Source organism: Lepisosteus platostomus, chromosome 13 (genome assembly GCF_059453375.1).
Source record: "Lepisosteus platostomus isolate fLepPlt1 chromosome 13, fLepPlt1.hap1, whole genome shotgun sequence".
Taxonomy (NCBI): Eukaryota; Metazoa; Chordata; class Actinopteri; order Semionotiformes; family Lepisosteidae; genus Lepisosteus; species Lepisosteus platostomus.
In genome coordinates this window covers 30,665,594-30,681,513 of record NC_142623.1, presented here as the reverse complement: position 1 = coordinate 30,681,513, position 15,920 = coordinate 30,665,594, and the positions used below count along the sequence as shown (strand labels likewise).

Below are 15,920 nucleotides of genomic sequence, written 5' to 3'. Positions count from 1 at the left end.
TAACAGAAGTCAGGGTATTGGCTTTGAAAGCAAGGCAGGATGTTGGTTAGTTGTTCTAAACTCTCACAGTCCTTTTTTGAAAAGAATTCATCCTCTTCCAAGCTTTAAATGCGCTTCAATCCTAAACAGACTTCCACACAGACTCCACTTGCACGTTTAGGTCATTGTTTTATTGTGAAAAGCAATTTGTGGAGGTGTCTTTGTTAGTACAGGTACATTGATTTGGCCACTTGTGTTGATCCCCTACATACACCTGTCTGTTCAGGACTGGAAGACTATGACAGTGATGAAGGGGAAAGTGGTTTCAAACAAATGGGACAGTATGGGGACAGTACTACCGTTGAGTTAGAATAAATCCAATTCAATCCAATTTAACTACTAATGACATAGTTAAGACACAGCTCTGTTCTTAAGTAGGTCATCAAGATGAATTTTGCACACTGATGCATTAATCTTGCACACTTTTAAGGAGAAATCACCAACATTTTAATTTGTATCATTTTTGTAGATATACTGTACTGTAAGCCTTATAAACCAAGTCTGGAGAACCACTTTGAAGGCAATAGGTTTTGTGAATGCGGCAGCTTTCCTGTACGATCTTTTCCAAAAGGGAGGCGGGAGTATGGAACAAGATCCCCAGTCATGTTTTTGATGTTTATACCCTGGCTTCTTTCATGAAACAGCCCAATGAAGTCCTCCAGTTAGGACAGGAGGCACTTCTGTACTCACAGAGTTGTGGGAGTGTGGAACAAGCTGCCTAGGCATGTGGTTGAAGCCAAAACCCTGCCTTTGTTTGAGGAATGGTGGATGAGACCCTCTGATCGTCTTACCACTAACTACCAAACGGATTTGAAAGGCCAAATGGCTCCTCTTGTCTGTGACCGTCCTTATGTTCATGTGTGCTTGCATGGGACCTTCTATGGATGTACATTATTGACCACAGGGGTGGCAAAGGTGCTCACCCAAACACGATCATGATCCAGGTGTAGTGGGTTTGGAATTGGGTCATGTCATTAGAGACTGTGACCTGGATGGTCGGTCAGGACTCTCTTTGTTCCCCACGACACAGCGCCCCCTGTGGTCACCCCGGTGCTTGCAGGCTCGCGGTGCTGCCGGCGAGTGACATGCTTGTCCTCCAATTGGCAGTGAACCTCCCGTGACTTATTGAAACACGAGTGGCTGGAGGGTGGGAGAGTGGGAGGAGTCTGCCTGCACTTCCTCGCTCTCTATGGCAAAAACACACAACTGGTGGTTCCAAAACTGGGTTAGTAAAATACACACACAAAACAAAATTGGACGTTCTAAATTTAAACAACAAAAACGTGCATTCAAGAATAACTGCCTCGCATAAGAATGTGACCTTTATAAACCTCAGACAAACACAGGCAAAAACACAGAAAGAGGATGTTGCAGAGATGGCTCGTTGTTTCGAGAAGTTGCTCTAACAGCAATATTTTAGCACTCGACACTCAACATTTCACTTGGCACTATTCCCAGAAGTGTGCTTCACAGCAAAGGGGTTCTTTTTAAAAAAGTAGACTCTCAGAACTCCCAGAAATACCAGAAATTTCGCAAACTGGACACATAATTCACATCATAAAGAGCAAGCACGAACAAAAATAACCCTGGTCACAAACTACAAAAGCATTTTTTTCTTTTTCAGATGTTTTACACACCATTTACTAGTTATTGGTTTCCATATGGTATTTATTCAACACTGAAAAGTACATGACAGTCAGCAACAGTAACAAGTGGTTTCATTCAAAACAAGCACACAAAGTATGGAGTGTATATAGTATAGTGTAATGTACCATACATTGAGGAGCAATAATTGGTGAAAAATATAATATAATTGACAGCTGTCATGGTGGAATCTAAAGCAATGATATGCCAATATAATGACAAGGCGTTTGGCATACTGGGACAGTTGGTATACATGAGACAGATCTTTTTTTTTTTGCCTTGTAGGCTGATCTTGGGCTTGTCCGGTAGTGGAATGGGAGACCTCCAATAAACAAGGACCCAAATTATTATTATTAATAATTATTATTATTATTAATTATTATTATTATTATTATCGCACCGATATTAAACCAGTCCCGCCTGTTTGATCCTTAAAGATCTGGCACTTTTCGAAAGCGCTAGGGCGTTCATGCCAGTGTCCTGGCTGCACGCCACTCTGTGTTGGAACAATCTGACTTTCCTGAAGTTCCTCCTACAGCGATGTCTTACTTCTCCACTTGATCCGCAGTGTAGTGGGACCGCTGGTGCTTAACTACCGCCTCACGCCCCCTCCTGTTCGTGGAATCGTTTGGGATCGTTTGAGATGAAAAGCGTTGTATAAACGCAATTATGATGAGAATTATTCATAATTATGGACTACAGTTTCGGCACATGTAAACTTAACATGGCGCGCAGTGCTGATGAGTCGCAGAAAGATGTGGTCTGCAGAGGGGTCATACACAACAATAATTCATAAGCACTTCTTTAAAATACTTCACACTAACAACTGCACGTAATCTCGGCTCAGCGCTCCCCTTGCTGGTTGTTCTAAGGAAGCACAAGACGACTCAACTTTCCGACCAAAACAAAACCTTTTATTGTAAGCAGCGCTTTTTTTCCATGCTGTTTCAATGCCACTCTGATTGATTTTTAACATTGATAAACACATTTCCCTTCCCTATTTCGTGTCTTGAGGAAAAGACGTGTACGTCAAGACATGTACGTGAAGCTCGGATCGGTTCAGTTATTGGAAACAAAAACAGTTCAACAACATTATTAGTCATACGCGAGCCTCTTCCACAAGAACAACAAAAATCCCATGCTTTGTGAAAATATTTTGTAAGTTTTTTTCTGAGTCTCCCGTCAAAAAACGGACATGCGCAGTTCTCGCCAGGGGGACGTCAGTGCGCAGAGCGCTACAAGAGGAAGGTGGGACGGCAGGATCAGGGATGCATGGCTTTATATACCTTATGTTAAGGTGACATCCCTGCTTTTTTACTGCGTTGACCCAGCATTTGTTTCCTCGGTGCAGGGAGTTCCGGGACTGTCAGGAGCGAATGTTTCGTAATCAGCTCGTGATGTTTTAATATGTTTTGCAGCGTCTAGCTCTCCGGCAGCTCGCATCATGACCCGGTTCCTATTGCTGTCGCGGTGCGTGTTGACGCTCGTCTGGTGCTGCTCGGCCGCTGTGGGAGATCCCGATTCCGCCCAAGTTGACGGTGCTCCGCCTTCTAAAATAGGTACGGGGATTTGTTTCGAAACACTCTTGCGGCTGCGACGGCATGTGGGTTATAGTCCCTGTAGGCTGTGGGACGACGTGCTCGCCCATGGTATAGGCAGACTCGTGGCGTGCGCGTGACCGTGGCGCTTTTTTGCACAGTTTTTCTTTCTCGATCTACTCCTCGCTCAGCGGGTGGCCCTCTCCTCAAAACACGTGATAGCTCAAACGGGAATGACCTAAACCGTGCGTTTTTCTAAATGAGAAGTCGTCACTCTGATATCCCTTGACGGAAAGGGACAGTCAAGCGTCACTCTTTCAGGGCTCGCTTTTTTACTGCTTCTTGCGGGCTGTATTACTGCTCAGTACATTTAATTTCATGGAGAGCGGTGCATTCAGTTAAAGCACAGCAAATACAGACACCCCACGTCTCCCGGAAGTTCCGGGAGTCTCACTGAAATCCGAAATCCGAAAAATCATCATCGAATTATTCATTATATAATATGACCCTGAGCCATCTGAGACTGCTCAAATCTGCTAAACAAGCCGCATCTCTGTACAACAAAAGTTTGCAAAGAAAGTGAGATTATTCAAGATTATTATAAATTCAACTGGTGAGTCATAGTATTTATAGTGTTTTGCATATATATCATAGTATCTATCAGCGAATTATTTAATTATATAGCTGGGGGTCAAGCAAGTTTTCACAAGAGGGATGACCCCCCTCTCTAAAATCAGTTTTTAAAAGTTGGGAGCTCTGAATACAGGCAGGGCCCAGGGCAGGTTTGTTGCAGGTTTAATAAAACCAGGCCTTTTTACCTGTCTGCTATAGGATAATGGGTGAAACCATCATGCACGCGGTATGCTGGATGGAGTGTGCAGATGACATTCACACCGGCCACGTCTATAAGAACACAGTAATAAGGATGTCGATAGCAGGTCTGCACTGTAGTGCTGATGTAAGCACAACGAAAAAAGTTTCCACACAGACTGGGGATACTATATTTATAGAAAACAGCTTCACAGCTACCAAACCCAATCACACCTTCACCTCCAATACAGATAGATACAGACAGAAAAAGGAAGTCAGCGGTGATACTGTGACTGTAGGGTTCGTGCAGGGTGGGGGTTAAACACTCTGCCTGTGAGGATAAGATAAGATTGTTTTATTGGCCATATGCAATTTCTCGCATTAGGAGTTTGTCTTTTCACATACCCCAGCTTGCTCTCCATGAGACACACAGACAGGGAGAGAAGCTTGGGGTCAGAGCGCCATTGATACGGCGCCCCTGGAGCAGGTGGGATGAAGGGCCTTGCTCAGGGGCCCAACGGAGTAGGATTCCTCTGCCGGCCGCGGGATTCAAGCCGGCAACCTTCCAGCCACAGATCCTTAGCCACAGAGCCACCGCTCCGCCCATGGGATGGGATGAGAGCTGGATGGAGACGGATATTCCCTGTACAGTTTACTTCTGAACAGTCACATGTACACCAGCTCCGTTCTCTCTCTCTCTGTCCCTGATCTCTCCCTTTTTCTCTAGTCACGTTATCCTGTACCCAATCAGAAAACACAGAAAGATATATTAACGTAAACCTATTTACAAACGGAAATAGAATTCTCTCTATAACTCAAGAAGATTTTAAACTGACCTGAAGAACAATAGCCCAGGACTAAGCTTACAATACCGGAAGAGCAGTTTTGGCTGGTCCGCGATTTGCGCCGGTAGGAACTCTGCATTCCGCGGACACAGGGCAGCCCTACTGATTCCCCGTTTCCCCCTCGTCTTGCCCTCGCAGCCATCGTCGGCGCCGGGATCGGCGGGACAGCGACGGCCCATTTCCTGCGCCAGCACTTCGGGCCGGAGGTGCGGATCGACGTGTACGAGAAGGGCGCGGTCGGCGGCCGTCTGGCCACGGTGACGGTCAACAACCAGGAGTACGAGTCCGGGGCCTCCATCATCCACTCCCTCAACCTGCACATGCAGGACTTCGTCAAGCAGCTGGGTCAGTTATGGGGCTGGGACGCTTTCCCAGAAGAGGTGTTAGTGGGGCCAGCAGGGGGCGCTCACCCTGTGGCCCGTGTGGGTCCTAATGCCCCAGTACGGTGACGGGGACGCTATACTGTAAAAAGGCGCCGTCCTTCGGATGAGACATTAAACTGAGTTCCTGACTGTGGTCATTAAAAATCCCAGGGCTTTTCTCAAAAAGAGTAGGGGTGTAACCCCGGCATCCTGGCCAAATTTCCCATTGGCCCTTACCAATCATGGCCTCCTAATAATCCCACCTATGAATTGGCTTCATTACTCTGTTCTCCTCCCCACTGAGAGCTGGTGTGTGGTGAGTGTACTTGTGCACTATGGCTGCCGTCGCATCATCCAGGTGGGGCTGCACATTGGTGGTGGTAGAGGGGAGTCCCCATTACCTGTAAAACGCTCTGAGTGGAGTGTCCAGAAAAGCACTATATAAGTGTAAGCAATTATTATTATTATTATTATTTTCTTCTTTTATCGGAGATGCCACTCTCTGTCTTATGTGTGTGCGCCCTACTACCCAGTAATGTTGTGGTTAAGAGGTCTGGGCACTCGCAGTTGGATGTAACGGAAATAGTTAAACAGATGAACAAATTGGTACTGTAAGAAAATAAATGGATCTAATATTAGTTTTTAAAAAGTAAAGCAAATAAGTAATGCCAGGGCCGCATGGTGGCGCAGTGGTTAAGCATTGCTGCCTCGCAGTACTGGACCTGGGGTGCTGTCTGTGTGGAGTTTGCATGTTCCTACAGGTGTTTCGGTGTCCTCCCACAGCCCAAAGACGTACTGGTAGGTTAATTGGCTTCTTGAAAAATTGGCCCTGGTGGGAATGTGTCTGTGTCTGTGTCTGTGTGTGCCCCGCGCTTAACTGACTTCCCATCCAGGGTGTACCCTGCCTTGTGCCTGTTGCTTGCCAGGATAGGCTCCAGCTTGCCTGCAACCCTGTACTGGATAAAGCAGTTAGACAACAGGATAGATAAGTAATGCAAATCAAGCAGGGCGGTGTGGTGTTTCTGTAACCCAGGAGGGACAGGGGCTGGGCTGGGCTGGGCGTGTGCGTGTGCGTGTGCGTGTGCGTGTGCGTGTGCGTGTGCGTGTGCGTGTGCGTTGACCACCTCTGCTTGTCCGGCAGGGCTGAAGTACCGCAGGAGCGTGGCGGGGAAGACCGCTGTGTTCAACGGCGAGCACTTCATCCTGGAGGAGACCGACTGGTACCTGCTGGACCTCTTCCGCCTGTGGTGGCGCTACGGCTTCAGCTTCATCCGCCTGCAGATGTGGGTGGAGGAGATCATGGAGAAGTTCATGAGGTGGGGATATGTGTGTGTGTGCGCGCGCGAAAGCGGCCGACTCCTGCGCCTGCTCTGTGCCCTCAACCCACCCCCTGCTCCCACTGAGCCAGTCACCTCCTTCCTCCCTGCTCTTCCTCATTCCTTCTTCCCTTCTTCCCCGGCCCCTGCCGGGCTCTCCCTGTCCCTCTGTCCAGGATCTACAAGTACCAGGCCCATGGCTACGCCTTCAGCTCGGTGGAGGAGCTGCTGCACTCCCTGGGCGGCTCGTCCTTCATCAACATGACGCGGCGCTCCGTGTCCGAGTCCCTGCTGGAGCTGGGCGTGTCGCAGCGCTTCATCGACGAGGTCATCGCCGCCGTCATGAGGGCCAACTACGGCCAGCCTGTCAGCATCCCGGCCTTCGTAGGTATGCCGGGCGCCGCGGAGTGGCGTGGGGGTGGAGTGGGCGTGGGCGTGGGCGTGGGGCAGGCTGGGACTCCGCAGCCCTCCTGACCCCCACCGACTGGAATGCAGCTCTTCATTGGTGAGAAACGTTGGGCGTTATATGTTTTGAGTTGATATTCTTGATAAAATACTGAATCTGCCAATGACAAATAGTAGTGGTTTATATAATGGTAGTGCGGTTTTACAGTATGTGTATAATAAGTTCCCAGGGCTGTGAAAGTACAGGCACTTTTTTGCTCCAAGGGAGGTGGGGGTGTGGAATAAGCTACACAGCCGTGTGGTTGAAGCCAATAACCTGGTCACAGCAAGATGAGATCCTCCAGCAAGGACAGGAGGCACCTCTTTACACAAAGGGCGGTAGGAGTGTGGAACAAACTTCCCAGCAATGTGGTTGAAGCCAACCTGACCTGGCATCTTTCAAGACACAGCAGATTGTGATCCTGGGATCAATTAACGAGTATCTACCAGACGGGCTGGAGGGGCTCCTCTCGTTTGTAAACCTTATGCTCTTTGGTTCTTGTGAATGGAAGTTTAATGCGGTCACTGGGGCAAGATACTGGGGTTTTGTACCATGAGGCACGAAGCTGGACAAATCCAGTGCCTAGGGTGAGGGTATTGCTTGTGTTTATCACACGGGCTTCTACATGTGACTGATGTCCATCTGATCCCTACGTCTTCTGTCACAGGAGCAGTATCCCTGGCTGGAGCCCAGGCCAATATGTGGTCAGTGGAAGGAGGCAACAAGCTGGTCTGTTCCGGCTTGCTGAACCTAGCTAGGGCCAGTCTCATCCATGCCAAAGTCACAGCAGTCGCACCGCATGCAACAGGTAGGTGGCAGCAGAACCCTTCTCAGAACACTGAAGCATTTTCCTTTAAGTCTGTTGGGAATGGATTGTGAATGTTCCTCTTGAATGTATGGTATGTCTAGACTTTGCTAAACAGGACATAACCCTCAGTGCAGTGCTCTTTTTATTTTCTGTTTTTGTAGACATTAGCTCATGTGGTGTTCTCACTACAGCCATAAAACCAAAAACAGAATAGAATCAGTCCCTCTGTGTCGTGTTCCTGCTTAACCAGTCCTTAGAGTCCATTTCAGTTCATTGTTATGGAACTTTTTCCTAACTGCATTAAAATGTGTATCGCAGTCATTCCATTTTATTCATTTCATGACATCTATTGTGTAGATAAAACACAATTGATGTCAAAATCCACACGAGTCCACTCTAACTAAATGCTTCAAGAGTACAACTCCATGGTTTGGGAGAGCTGTAGTCCAGCAGGTTTTGAGAGTCGCCAAGAAAAGCCTCAATTTCCAAACACTTCCATTTTGGTCAGTTAAGCAGGTGTTTGGTCCAAATCAGCAGGTTAGAGATGATTTGGAAACAAAAAAACACCCTGTTAGAAAGCACTGCCAAAAGGGCACCCCTGAGTTTTTTTAGGTGTCAATTAATAATGTAACTTTAATAAGATGATCAGAACTCGCGTGTGATCCAAGTCCTTTAAAAATGGATGATTTAAGGGTGACCAGTAAGACCTGATAGTGGCTCTCCAGAAGCAGCGTTGGCCTCCCCTTTATGCTTTTGTAGGTTTGTTTTGTTATTTGCTGGGTGTTTCTATGTTCGTTTTTTGCCTCCGAAGCCGAGGGCACCCAGTACCAGCTGAGCTCTGTTAATGAGAAGGAGGAGAAGGGAGCGGAGATCTATGACATTGTCGTCTTGGCAACGCCCCTGCAGCAGGATGGGTCGGCGGGCCTCGCTTTTGACGGCTTCGACCCGCCCCTGCCAGGAATCACCGGCTCCTACCACCACACAGTGGCGTCCATTGTCCACGGCTACCTCAACTGTTCCTACTTTGGCTTCCCGGACCCCAAGCTCTTCCCCTTCGCCAGCATGCTGACCACCGACACGCCTGGGCTCTTCTTCAGCAGCGTGGGCAGCGTCTGCCCCGTCAACATCAGCGCCTCCTTCCGCAGGAAGCAGCCGCAGGAGGCGGCCGTCTACAAAGTGTTTTCCCAGCAGCTCCTGGGGAAGAAGGAGCTGAAGACCCTGTTCAAGTCCTACTACTCCGTCCAGGTGACGGACTGGCAGGCGTACCCCCAGTACGGGTCCTCTCAGGCCCTGCCGCCCCTCGTGCTGCACGATGGCCTCTACTACCTCAACGGTATCGAGTGGGCGGCCAGCGCCATGGAGATGAGCGCCGTGGCGGCCAAAAACATCGCGCTGCTGGCCTACCACCGCTGGAACAGGCAGCAGGAGATGATCGACCAGAAGGACCTGGTGCACAAGATCAAGACCGAGCTGTGACCGACCGGGCTCCTAGAGAGGGCAAGAGAGCTGGGGTCTGACATTGTCAATTGATTTAACTTCTCCAAAAGAACTACAATTTGCTTCCAGGAAAGCACAAATACCCACATGGCAGGGTAACTTGAACCTATTCTTTCCTTCTGTGAGCAGGTGAAGGGGATGGGTCAGCTTTTTCTGATGGTGGTGGTCTTGAAGTGCCACAGGGACATACATCCGTTGACTCCCAGGGCCAGCAGATTATTCCCAGCGTGGGGAACGTATGCTGCCGTGAAGCCCAGCTTCAGCACTGCAACATCTTGCTAATTGTCAAGTATAGTGTTAATGTGACAATACAGATTTACATTTCCCATTTCCCGTCAGATCTCTAAAACCAGGTGCACCAGCTGGTCTTGATAGGAAACTATGTTACATATAAGCAAGTTAGGAAACAGTATTAATTTTCATTGTTGTTTTTTTCTGCCCCATAGAGGTTAATTGACCTTTCTGTTCTGGTAAGTTTGGACTTTGTCCTGTAGCATCTCAACAATATGTGTAAAGTCTTACTTTACAAGGTGTGCTTTACTTATAGTATGTATATATACATTACTAATAGTAAGATAACACTAAGATTTTCTAGTATTTTTTTGTGCAAAAACAAACCAGTACTTGATCTGGCTGGAAGAAATTCATCTCAATTTTATAGTTCATTGCTTTGATCAAGTACAGTTGCACTGTGAAATACTAGACATGTTCATGGAAACTCCATTTTAACAAGATGTTTTTTCTTCTACAGATAATTCCAAGTATGACAGTGGATTATCAGACCTAATTATGGTATCATGCAGTATACTAAATGAAACAATGAGATTTTGAAGAATTTTTGTAAAACGTTTTTGAATTTGAAGGAGGAGATAAAGGACTGTTAGTCTTTTTTATTTCAAAAGATTCATTTACAGCACTGATTGTGACTACTGTAGGTTGCTGAATTCAAAATTCTTTGAGAATGTTCTGCAAATGAAGTGACACCCCAGAAGGTCTTTAATAAATATCAAAAGCTGTTTTGAAGTTTTGCCATTTATTTTGCATTGTATAACACAGATGTCGGCATTTTGAGCAGAAGGTACCATTGAAAGGTTGTTCTAATATTGGACAGGATTTGTTCTGTCGTGTTCAAGCACAGGGGAAGAAATGCAATTGCTCTACAAAAAAAAGGACAAATACTTGTCGTGCAAGAGTCTCAGAAGGTCTCAATAATGTTTACGATCTGTGTGGTGAACAAAGACCAGGACGTGACAAAACCACAAGAACTCCTTGAAAATATCCTGCTAGCCAGTTCATTTCCAGTCCTCAACAGTAATCAAAGCTTTAGGTTTTCATGTGAATACTCTGCAAGTTAACTGCCGGAATTGGCTGATTCTCTTACTTAACATTAAGTGTCTCCCAGGGAGCCCCAGTGCTCAGAGCCTCACAGTGGGACATACAGGTGGGCCAGAATACGAAGAACAGCGGGCTGTTTAGGGGTGAAGGGGGGGAATAGGGCCTTGATGGAGTCCGGGAACAACAGTGGTTTGAAGTGGATTCCCATTCCAGTGCTGGGAGGATGAACCTGGACGCAGAGGCTCAACAAAAGATTTTGTTTTCCGCCAGTGCTGGCTGTTTAAAGCCTGAACACTTGTCCAGCCTGTGGATTTTGAAAACTTGGTTCCCCAATGCCTGTGGTCTCTTAGATGCACAATCAGTCGCTCAGATTTACTAAAACCTGGTATTCAAATTGATATGACATACACCCATCCTTTTTCTAACCACTATCCAGTGCAGGGCAGCAGGGGAGCTGGTGCTTATCCTGGCAAGCAACAGGTGCAAGGCAGGATACACCCCGGATGGGACACCAGTCCATTGCAGAGCGCACACAGACAAAACATACACACGCTCACCCCAGGGCCAATTTTCCCGGAAGTCAGTTAACCTCCCAGCATGTCTTTGGACTTTTGGGAAAAAAACAGAGCACTTCAAAGAAACCCACATAAACATGGGGAGAACATACAAACTCCACACAGATAACACCACAGGAATTGAACCCAGAGCCCCAACACAGAGGGGGGTACCAGTGCTAACCACTGCACTTCGATAGAGACATGGGAAATATTTGAATAAATCAAAGTGTATCAGAATGTTGAAATTCTGCCTTTTTATAGTAATCAGGCACATTTTCCTTGAAAAATAGAGTCATGAACCAAGTCGGCCATATGAAACAAGTGTGAAATTAAGTCTGTGGAATCATTTCAGTCTTATATTAAATACCAAAACCATCTTGCAGATTACATAGGCTGTGACATTTATTCTAACTTTAACACACCCGGACTGAAATGTTTTGGTTGATAACCCTAGAGGGTGTTCTGTGTATTGTTTGGCAATGCAATCCGACATCAGTCATCGTCCTGTAAAGCTGAGGACGGGCAGCACTTTTTTTTACACAAAGGGTGGTGGGAGACTGGAAAAAGCCACCATGCATGGGCAAAGCCCAGAACCTGACTCCTCTCAAGCAATGGCTGAGTAAGACCTAGCAGCCAAGCACGTCAGAAACGCAGAATGGCCTCCTCGTTCGTTATCTTTGTGACATTCAACCCAATTGAGAAATCTCTTTCCTCCTCTGAAAATTGGGTTGCCTGCAGAGGAGTGTGTCGGAAGAGAAGGGGTCGGGGTACGGACTACAGTCTGTGTTCTTTTTGTTCATTAAGCAGCTGTCTATAAACGCAGTCGCTCCTTTAACAGTGTTGATTGTATATGGAAAAGTGAGATGTATACAGAAAGGACACCATGGAACAAGTGACCGTTGTCTGAACCACACAGAGGCACTCAAAAGTTAAAGGCAGTAGAAGAAGATACAAGAATGTTGTCTTTTTTTTCCGTTAGGAAAACGGGAGGGCGAGCGATTCACGCTTCACCCACGCTTCACCTTCGAATGTCTCTGCGCCGGTCTCCCCTCTCAGAGAATGCAGGTGCAGCCCACTGCGATGTTCTCCACCACCGTGCGGTACTCCGGGATGCAGTTCTTCTTCTTCTTCCTCTGCTTCCTGCTCTTCGTGTCGCACAGCAGCCTCTTGACCGGGATTTTGGTGTAGATGGGCACGCTGGTCATGGTCCGGTCCTCCTGCATGGTGAAGGGGTTGATGCAGCCCGAGCAGGAACACTGGGCTTCGGGAATATCGACGGGAATCCGATTCTCGTCGTGGTTAATGCTGGGTTTGTGCGGGTGGGAGAGAGGGGCGGAAAAGAGAGAAAATAGTTGGATTTATGCAAAGAGGTGCGATGGACGTTCTCGTTGATCTAAGGCGTTTCATTGCGGTACAGTACGTGAAGAGCAAAAAAATGCTCTTCCATGCCGTTAGTTGAAGGAACTGACCAGGATTGTTGAAGCTGTTGTTTCTGCCCTAGAGCAAACGTTGTTCCACGCTTGCTGAAAAGTCGTTACTAAAGTTTAGAGGAAGGTACAATGTAGCAACAGGTCACACATACACATACGTACAGGTATTGAGAAATCAGCGGGAGCTGTCATTAACTGTTTCTATTTCAGCTGAAAGTTTGAATTAACTCCAGTTTATTGTCGAGTTTAATTAACCATATTCTGCAGTAGTTTGTTCATAATGACCCTGTGTTGGAGAAAAGCTTTAAAATACCTCGTCAGGCAGTACCAAGAGGTTTCGTGCGCAACAAGCCAGGCAGAGATATAACGGAAGAGCGAGTGCCATCACAGGCTGCATTTACTGACCTGTAAGACCAAGGAGAGAGGCTGCGGGTGTTGGACATCCATAGGCGCCGATCCACCGCGCACTTGGTCTTGGACAGCGCCGAGTTGTTCCTCACTTGTGCCACCATATCGCCGATGCTCTTCTCGTAGTCTTCCTCCCAGGTCTGCGAGCTCTCCCCCTCCGCCGTCACCAGGACCGGGTCCGGGGAGCTGTTCATCGAGGTGCCGTTGTGGCGCCGCGCCGAGCTCCCCTTGTTTCTCAAACGGCCGTTCTTCCGACGCGCGCCTCGCTCGTCTTTGCGCCTGTCCCTCGATTCAGTGTCCGTCGCCATCACGACAAACAGCAGCAGCACAGCCACGAGGATCTGCAGCAGGTGCGAACATTGCACGAAAATAAAAGGATAATGAGTGAGCCCTTGTTAAAATGCACTATTTTGGAACAATGTTAGCGCAGCAAACACCTTAGGAAAGTTACATGTTAAAATCCAGGCACCCAGATTCATTTCAGTTCTATTGCGTGATTGATTTTCATCCATTTTTCGTGTTTCAAACACTTGACATTATTTTTTTCCTGCACTTAACAATATTGAAGTATCATGATTTTAATTTCGCACATCTTCAGCAAAACATGCACCTGTTTATTGGTCGGTCCGTTTTACGCATTTTGTTCAGATTAGCACGGACATTTAATGACAAATGTGAATGAAACGTCGTACTTGCATACAGTCATACAGTTGGAGCTCGGTTCTAACTCCATTAAAGCTCACTTACCATGGGCTTGCACGCTCTTGCCATAGTCATTGAACTGGACCAAGAGTTCAGCGCAGACGGGAAAAAAATTGAATCGTCGGATGTTACACCGATTGCTCAGTCATGGACTCTACTGTGTTTTTCCTCTTTTAAGACATCTTAGGGATCTTTTTCCCCCGAGCAAACGGAAACTAAATGAAACTGCACGCACAGGGCGAATGTTGACGAAGCAAAGTTGCATTAGGTTAGATGACAGAATTCGAAAAGCCTGACTGGAACAGAGAGCTCCACCACACGCAACGCCGAGCGCCGATGAAGTGAAAGACACCTTGGTGTCGGAGAGTGGATATGAAGATGCAGATAAATTGAACTAGTTTAGATCTAATCCCCCCTCACCACGTGGGCTCTGACACACCGACTCTCGTGAGCATCGCCAGACCCTCAGGTAACGGCCGTGCAGTTTCTTTATAATCCAGCGGGCGAAGGCATGCAGGCAGCTGGAGTTTTATAGCGCCTTAATAATGTGAACAGCTTTCTTATTTCCCACAATGAGAACACAGGCAGCAGTTAATAATTAAACGCTTTGTGCTTTGCGGTTAACGTTTATTCATTTTGACATCCTTTTATATGTTTCTCCTTTGGGTAGTGTCCAAAGAACAACGCTCATGCCAGCCTAAATGCTCTGAATTAAAACGATAACAACAACGTATTTCACTTTAAAAAATGTAATAATTAGAGACATTTATCTCGTGTCTTTCAAAAGAACAGATGTTGGCAAATACCTTAAAGCCACTGGAAGTCTTTGCAGCTGTTCGAAAGTATCCAAAATGATCATAAATGATAATAAACTACAATAACTAATCAGGTCTCATACAATCCTTTTGTTTTCAAACACAGGTATACTCAGAATTGAGTCATATGTCGTGAGATGTTTGGAATGCGAAGATTTGATTATCAAGTTGGAGAATACGATTTTTGTTTTCGTGTGTGTGCGCGCTGGGGGTGTTATATTTATATATTATTTTCCTCTAAATATACAGAATTCTTATTTGATATATATATAATTAAATGTATTTACATAATGAAAGAGCAATATATGTATATTTTTGTATTTTATATTGTTCTGATCGTGGCTGGTTTAGTATGGTCTTTGTATCCCATGCTTTTGTATGGTTAAGGTTCGCTTTTCTTTGTGCAATTTCTTTCATTCTCTTTATGTCTTTCCTTCAATGCATGTCTCATAATATGAAATCTAAAACTCCTGGGCTCAGACAATGCCTCACAGAACGAGCAAATAACACCGCAGGAAACGCCCTTTCGAAGGGAATTTAGCGCATTATCGGAGCAACACAAGGCGCGTTTTATTTCTGTAATCCTGTCGAAGTTTCTTTTCTCTCCGCACATCCGCATTTGAGAGCCCAATGTTGACACAGCGCTGTAAAGAGCACCTGCTTAAAGATCCCAGATTCTTTTATATTCGGAGGACTTGTTTGCATGCTCAGGACTTTTATAATTCTGAAGAGAGAAAAAAGCCCTCTAGCGCACAGGTGACCGCAATAAATTCTGTCATACAATATTTAGATTTCGCTTTGAACAAGTGCACGAGAACAGTGTTTTTGAGAAACCCGTTCCCACAATTCATTTTTTTTCTTAGTGGATGAGTAATGCTTTAAACCCTAAAAAAGCGCGAGGAAGTGGGGGGGTGAACAAAATATTCCGGCAAAAACCGGGTCATGACAAGATTCTGAGGTCGTGGCTCTTTGAAACCATTCTTTCCTTCTTTCCCTTAGTGGAAAATTCGAGACAGGTTCTGAGTTACCATGTTTACCAGCAGGCGAGTTCTCATTCACTATTAGTTCAACCTGACAGAGAATTCCAACACTGTTCCACGTTTTCTTCGAGTTAGAGTACCCTTCAATTACAAACCAGGCTTCACATTTTTGTTTTTTTTTCTGGGTTTTAGTTTTCGCGCAATAATGTGTGCAGAAAAAGTCTGTTCTTTAGACTATACCAAACAATATAAGAATCGTTTATTCTTTGCAGAAGCAACATTTTGCAAGAGACATTCAAAGCTCAAAGGTCTTAAAAAGGAACAATAAGATGTTTTATATTGTTTTGATGTTTCTTGATTCTGCTGCTTTCTTAGTGTCAATTTAATGT

General features: G+C 46.2%; 2 protein-coding genes across 2 annotated transcripts; one reads left to right on the top strand and one right to left on the bottom strand.

The window, feature by feature from the left end:
- Window positions 1-2,891: 2,891 nt before the first annotated feature.
- pcyox1l (prenylcysteine oxidase 1 like) lies at window positions 2,892-10,328 on the top strand. Its single transcript, XM_088604098.1, has 7 exons — window positions 2,892-2,980; window positions 3,102-3,242; window positions 5,015-5,221; window positions 6,380-6,554; window positions 6,731-6,942; window positions 7,667-7,807; window positions 8,619-10,328. The coding sequence occupies exons 2-7, from the start codon at window positions 3,128-3,130 to the stop codon at window positions 9,281-9,283; spliced, it is 1,515 nt and encodes a 504-aa protein (XP_088460224.1). The 5' UTR covers window positions 2,892-2,980; window positions 3,102-3,127; the 3' UTR covers window positions 9,284-10,328.
- On the bottom strand, window positions 10,319-14,267 carry LOC148650368 (interleukin-17B-like). Its single transcript, XM_088604099.1, has 3 exons — window positions 13,782-14,267; window positions 13,032-13,375; window positions 10,319-12,501 (listed from the first exon to the last, which is right to left on the bottom strand). The coding sequence occupies exons 1-3, from the start codon at window positions 13,809-13,811 to the stop codon at window positions 12,249-12,251; spliced, it is 627 nt and encodes a 208-aa protein (XP_088460225.1). The 5' UTR covers window positions 13,812-14,267; the 3' UTR covers window positions 10,319-12,248.
- Between the last annotated feature and the right edge of the window lie 1,653 nt (window positions 14,268-15,920).

What these genes read in the sequence shown, in the direction of transcription:
- pcyox1l (XM_088604098.1), top strand. Translation starts at nt 3,128, where the DNA reads ATGACCCGGTTCCTATTGCTGTCGCGGTGCGTGTTGACGCTCGTCTGG. An exon ending in GGACTTCGTCAAGCAGCTGG is followed by an intron (nt 5,222 to 6,379) that starts GTCAGTTATGGG and finishes CTTGTCCGGCAG; the next exon opens with GGCTGAAGTACCGCAGGAGC. An exon ending in CAGCATCCCGGCCTTCGTAG is followed by an intron (nt 6,943 to 7,666) that starts GTATGCCGGGCG and finishes CTTCTGTCACAG; the next exon opens with GAGCAGTATCCCTGGCTGGA.
- LOC148650368 (XM_088604099.1), bottom strand. Translation starts at nt 13,811, where the DNA reads ATGACTATGGCAAGAGCGTGCAAGCCCATG. An exon ending in CAAGAGCGTGCAAGCCCATG is followed by an intron (nt 13,376 to 13,781) that starts GTAAGTGAGCTT and finishes CACCTGCTGCAG; the next exon opens with ATCCTCGTGGCTGTGCTGCT. An exon ending in CTCTCTCCTTGGTCTTACAG is followed by an intron (nt 12,502 to 13,031) that starts GTCAGTAAATGC and finishes GCACAAACCCAG; the next exon opens with CATTAACCACGACGAGAATC.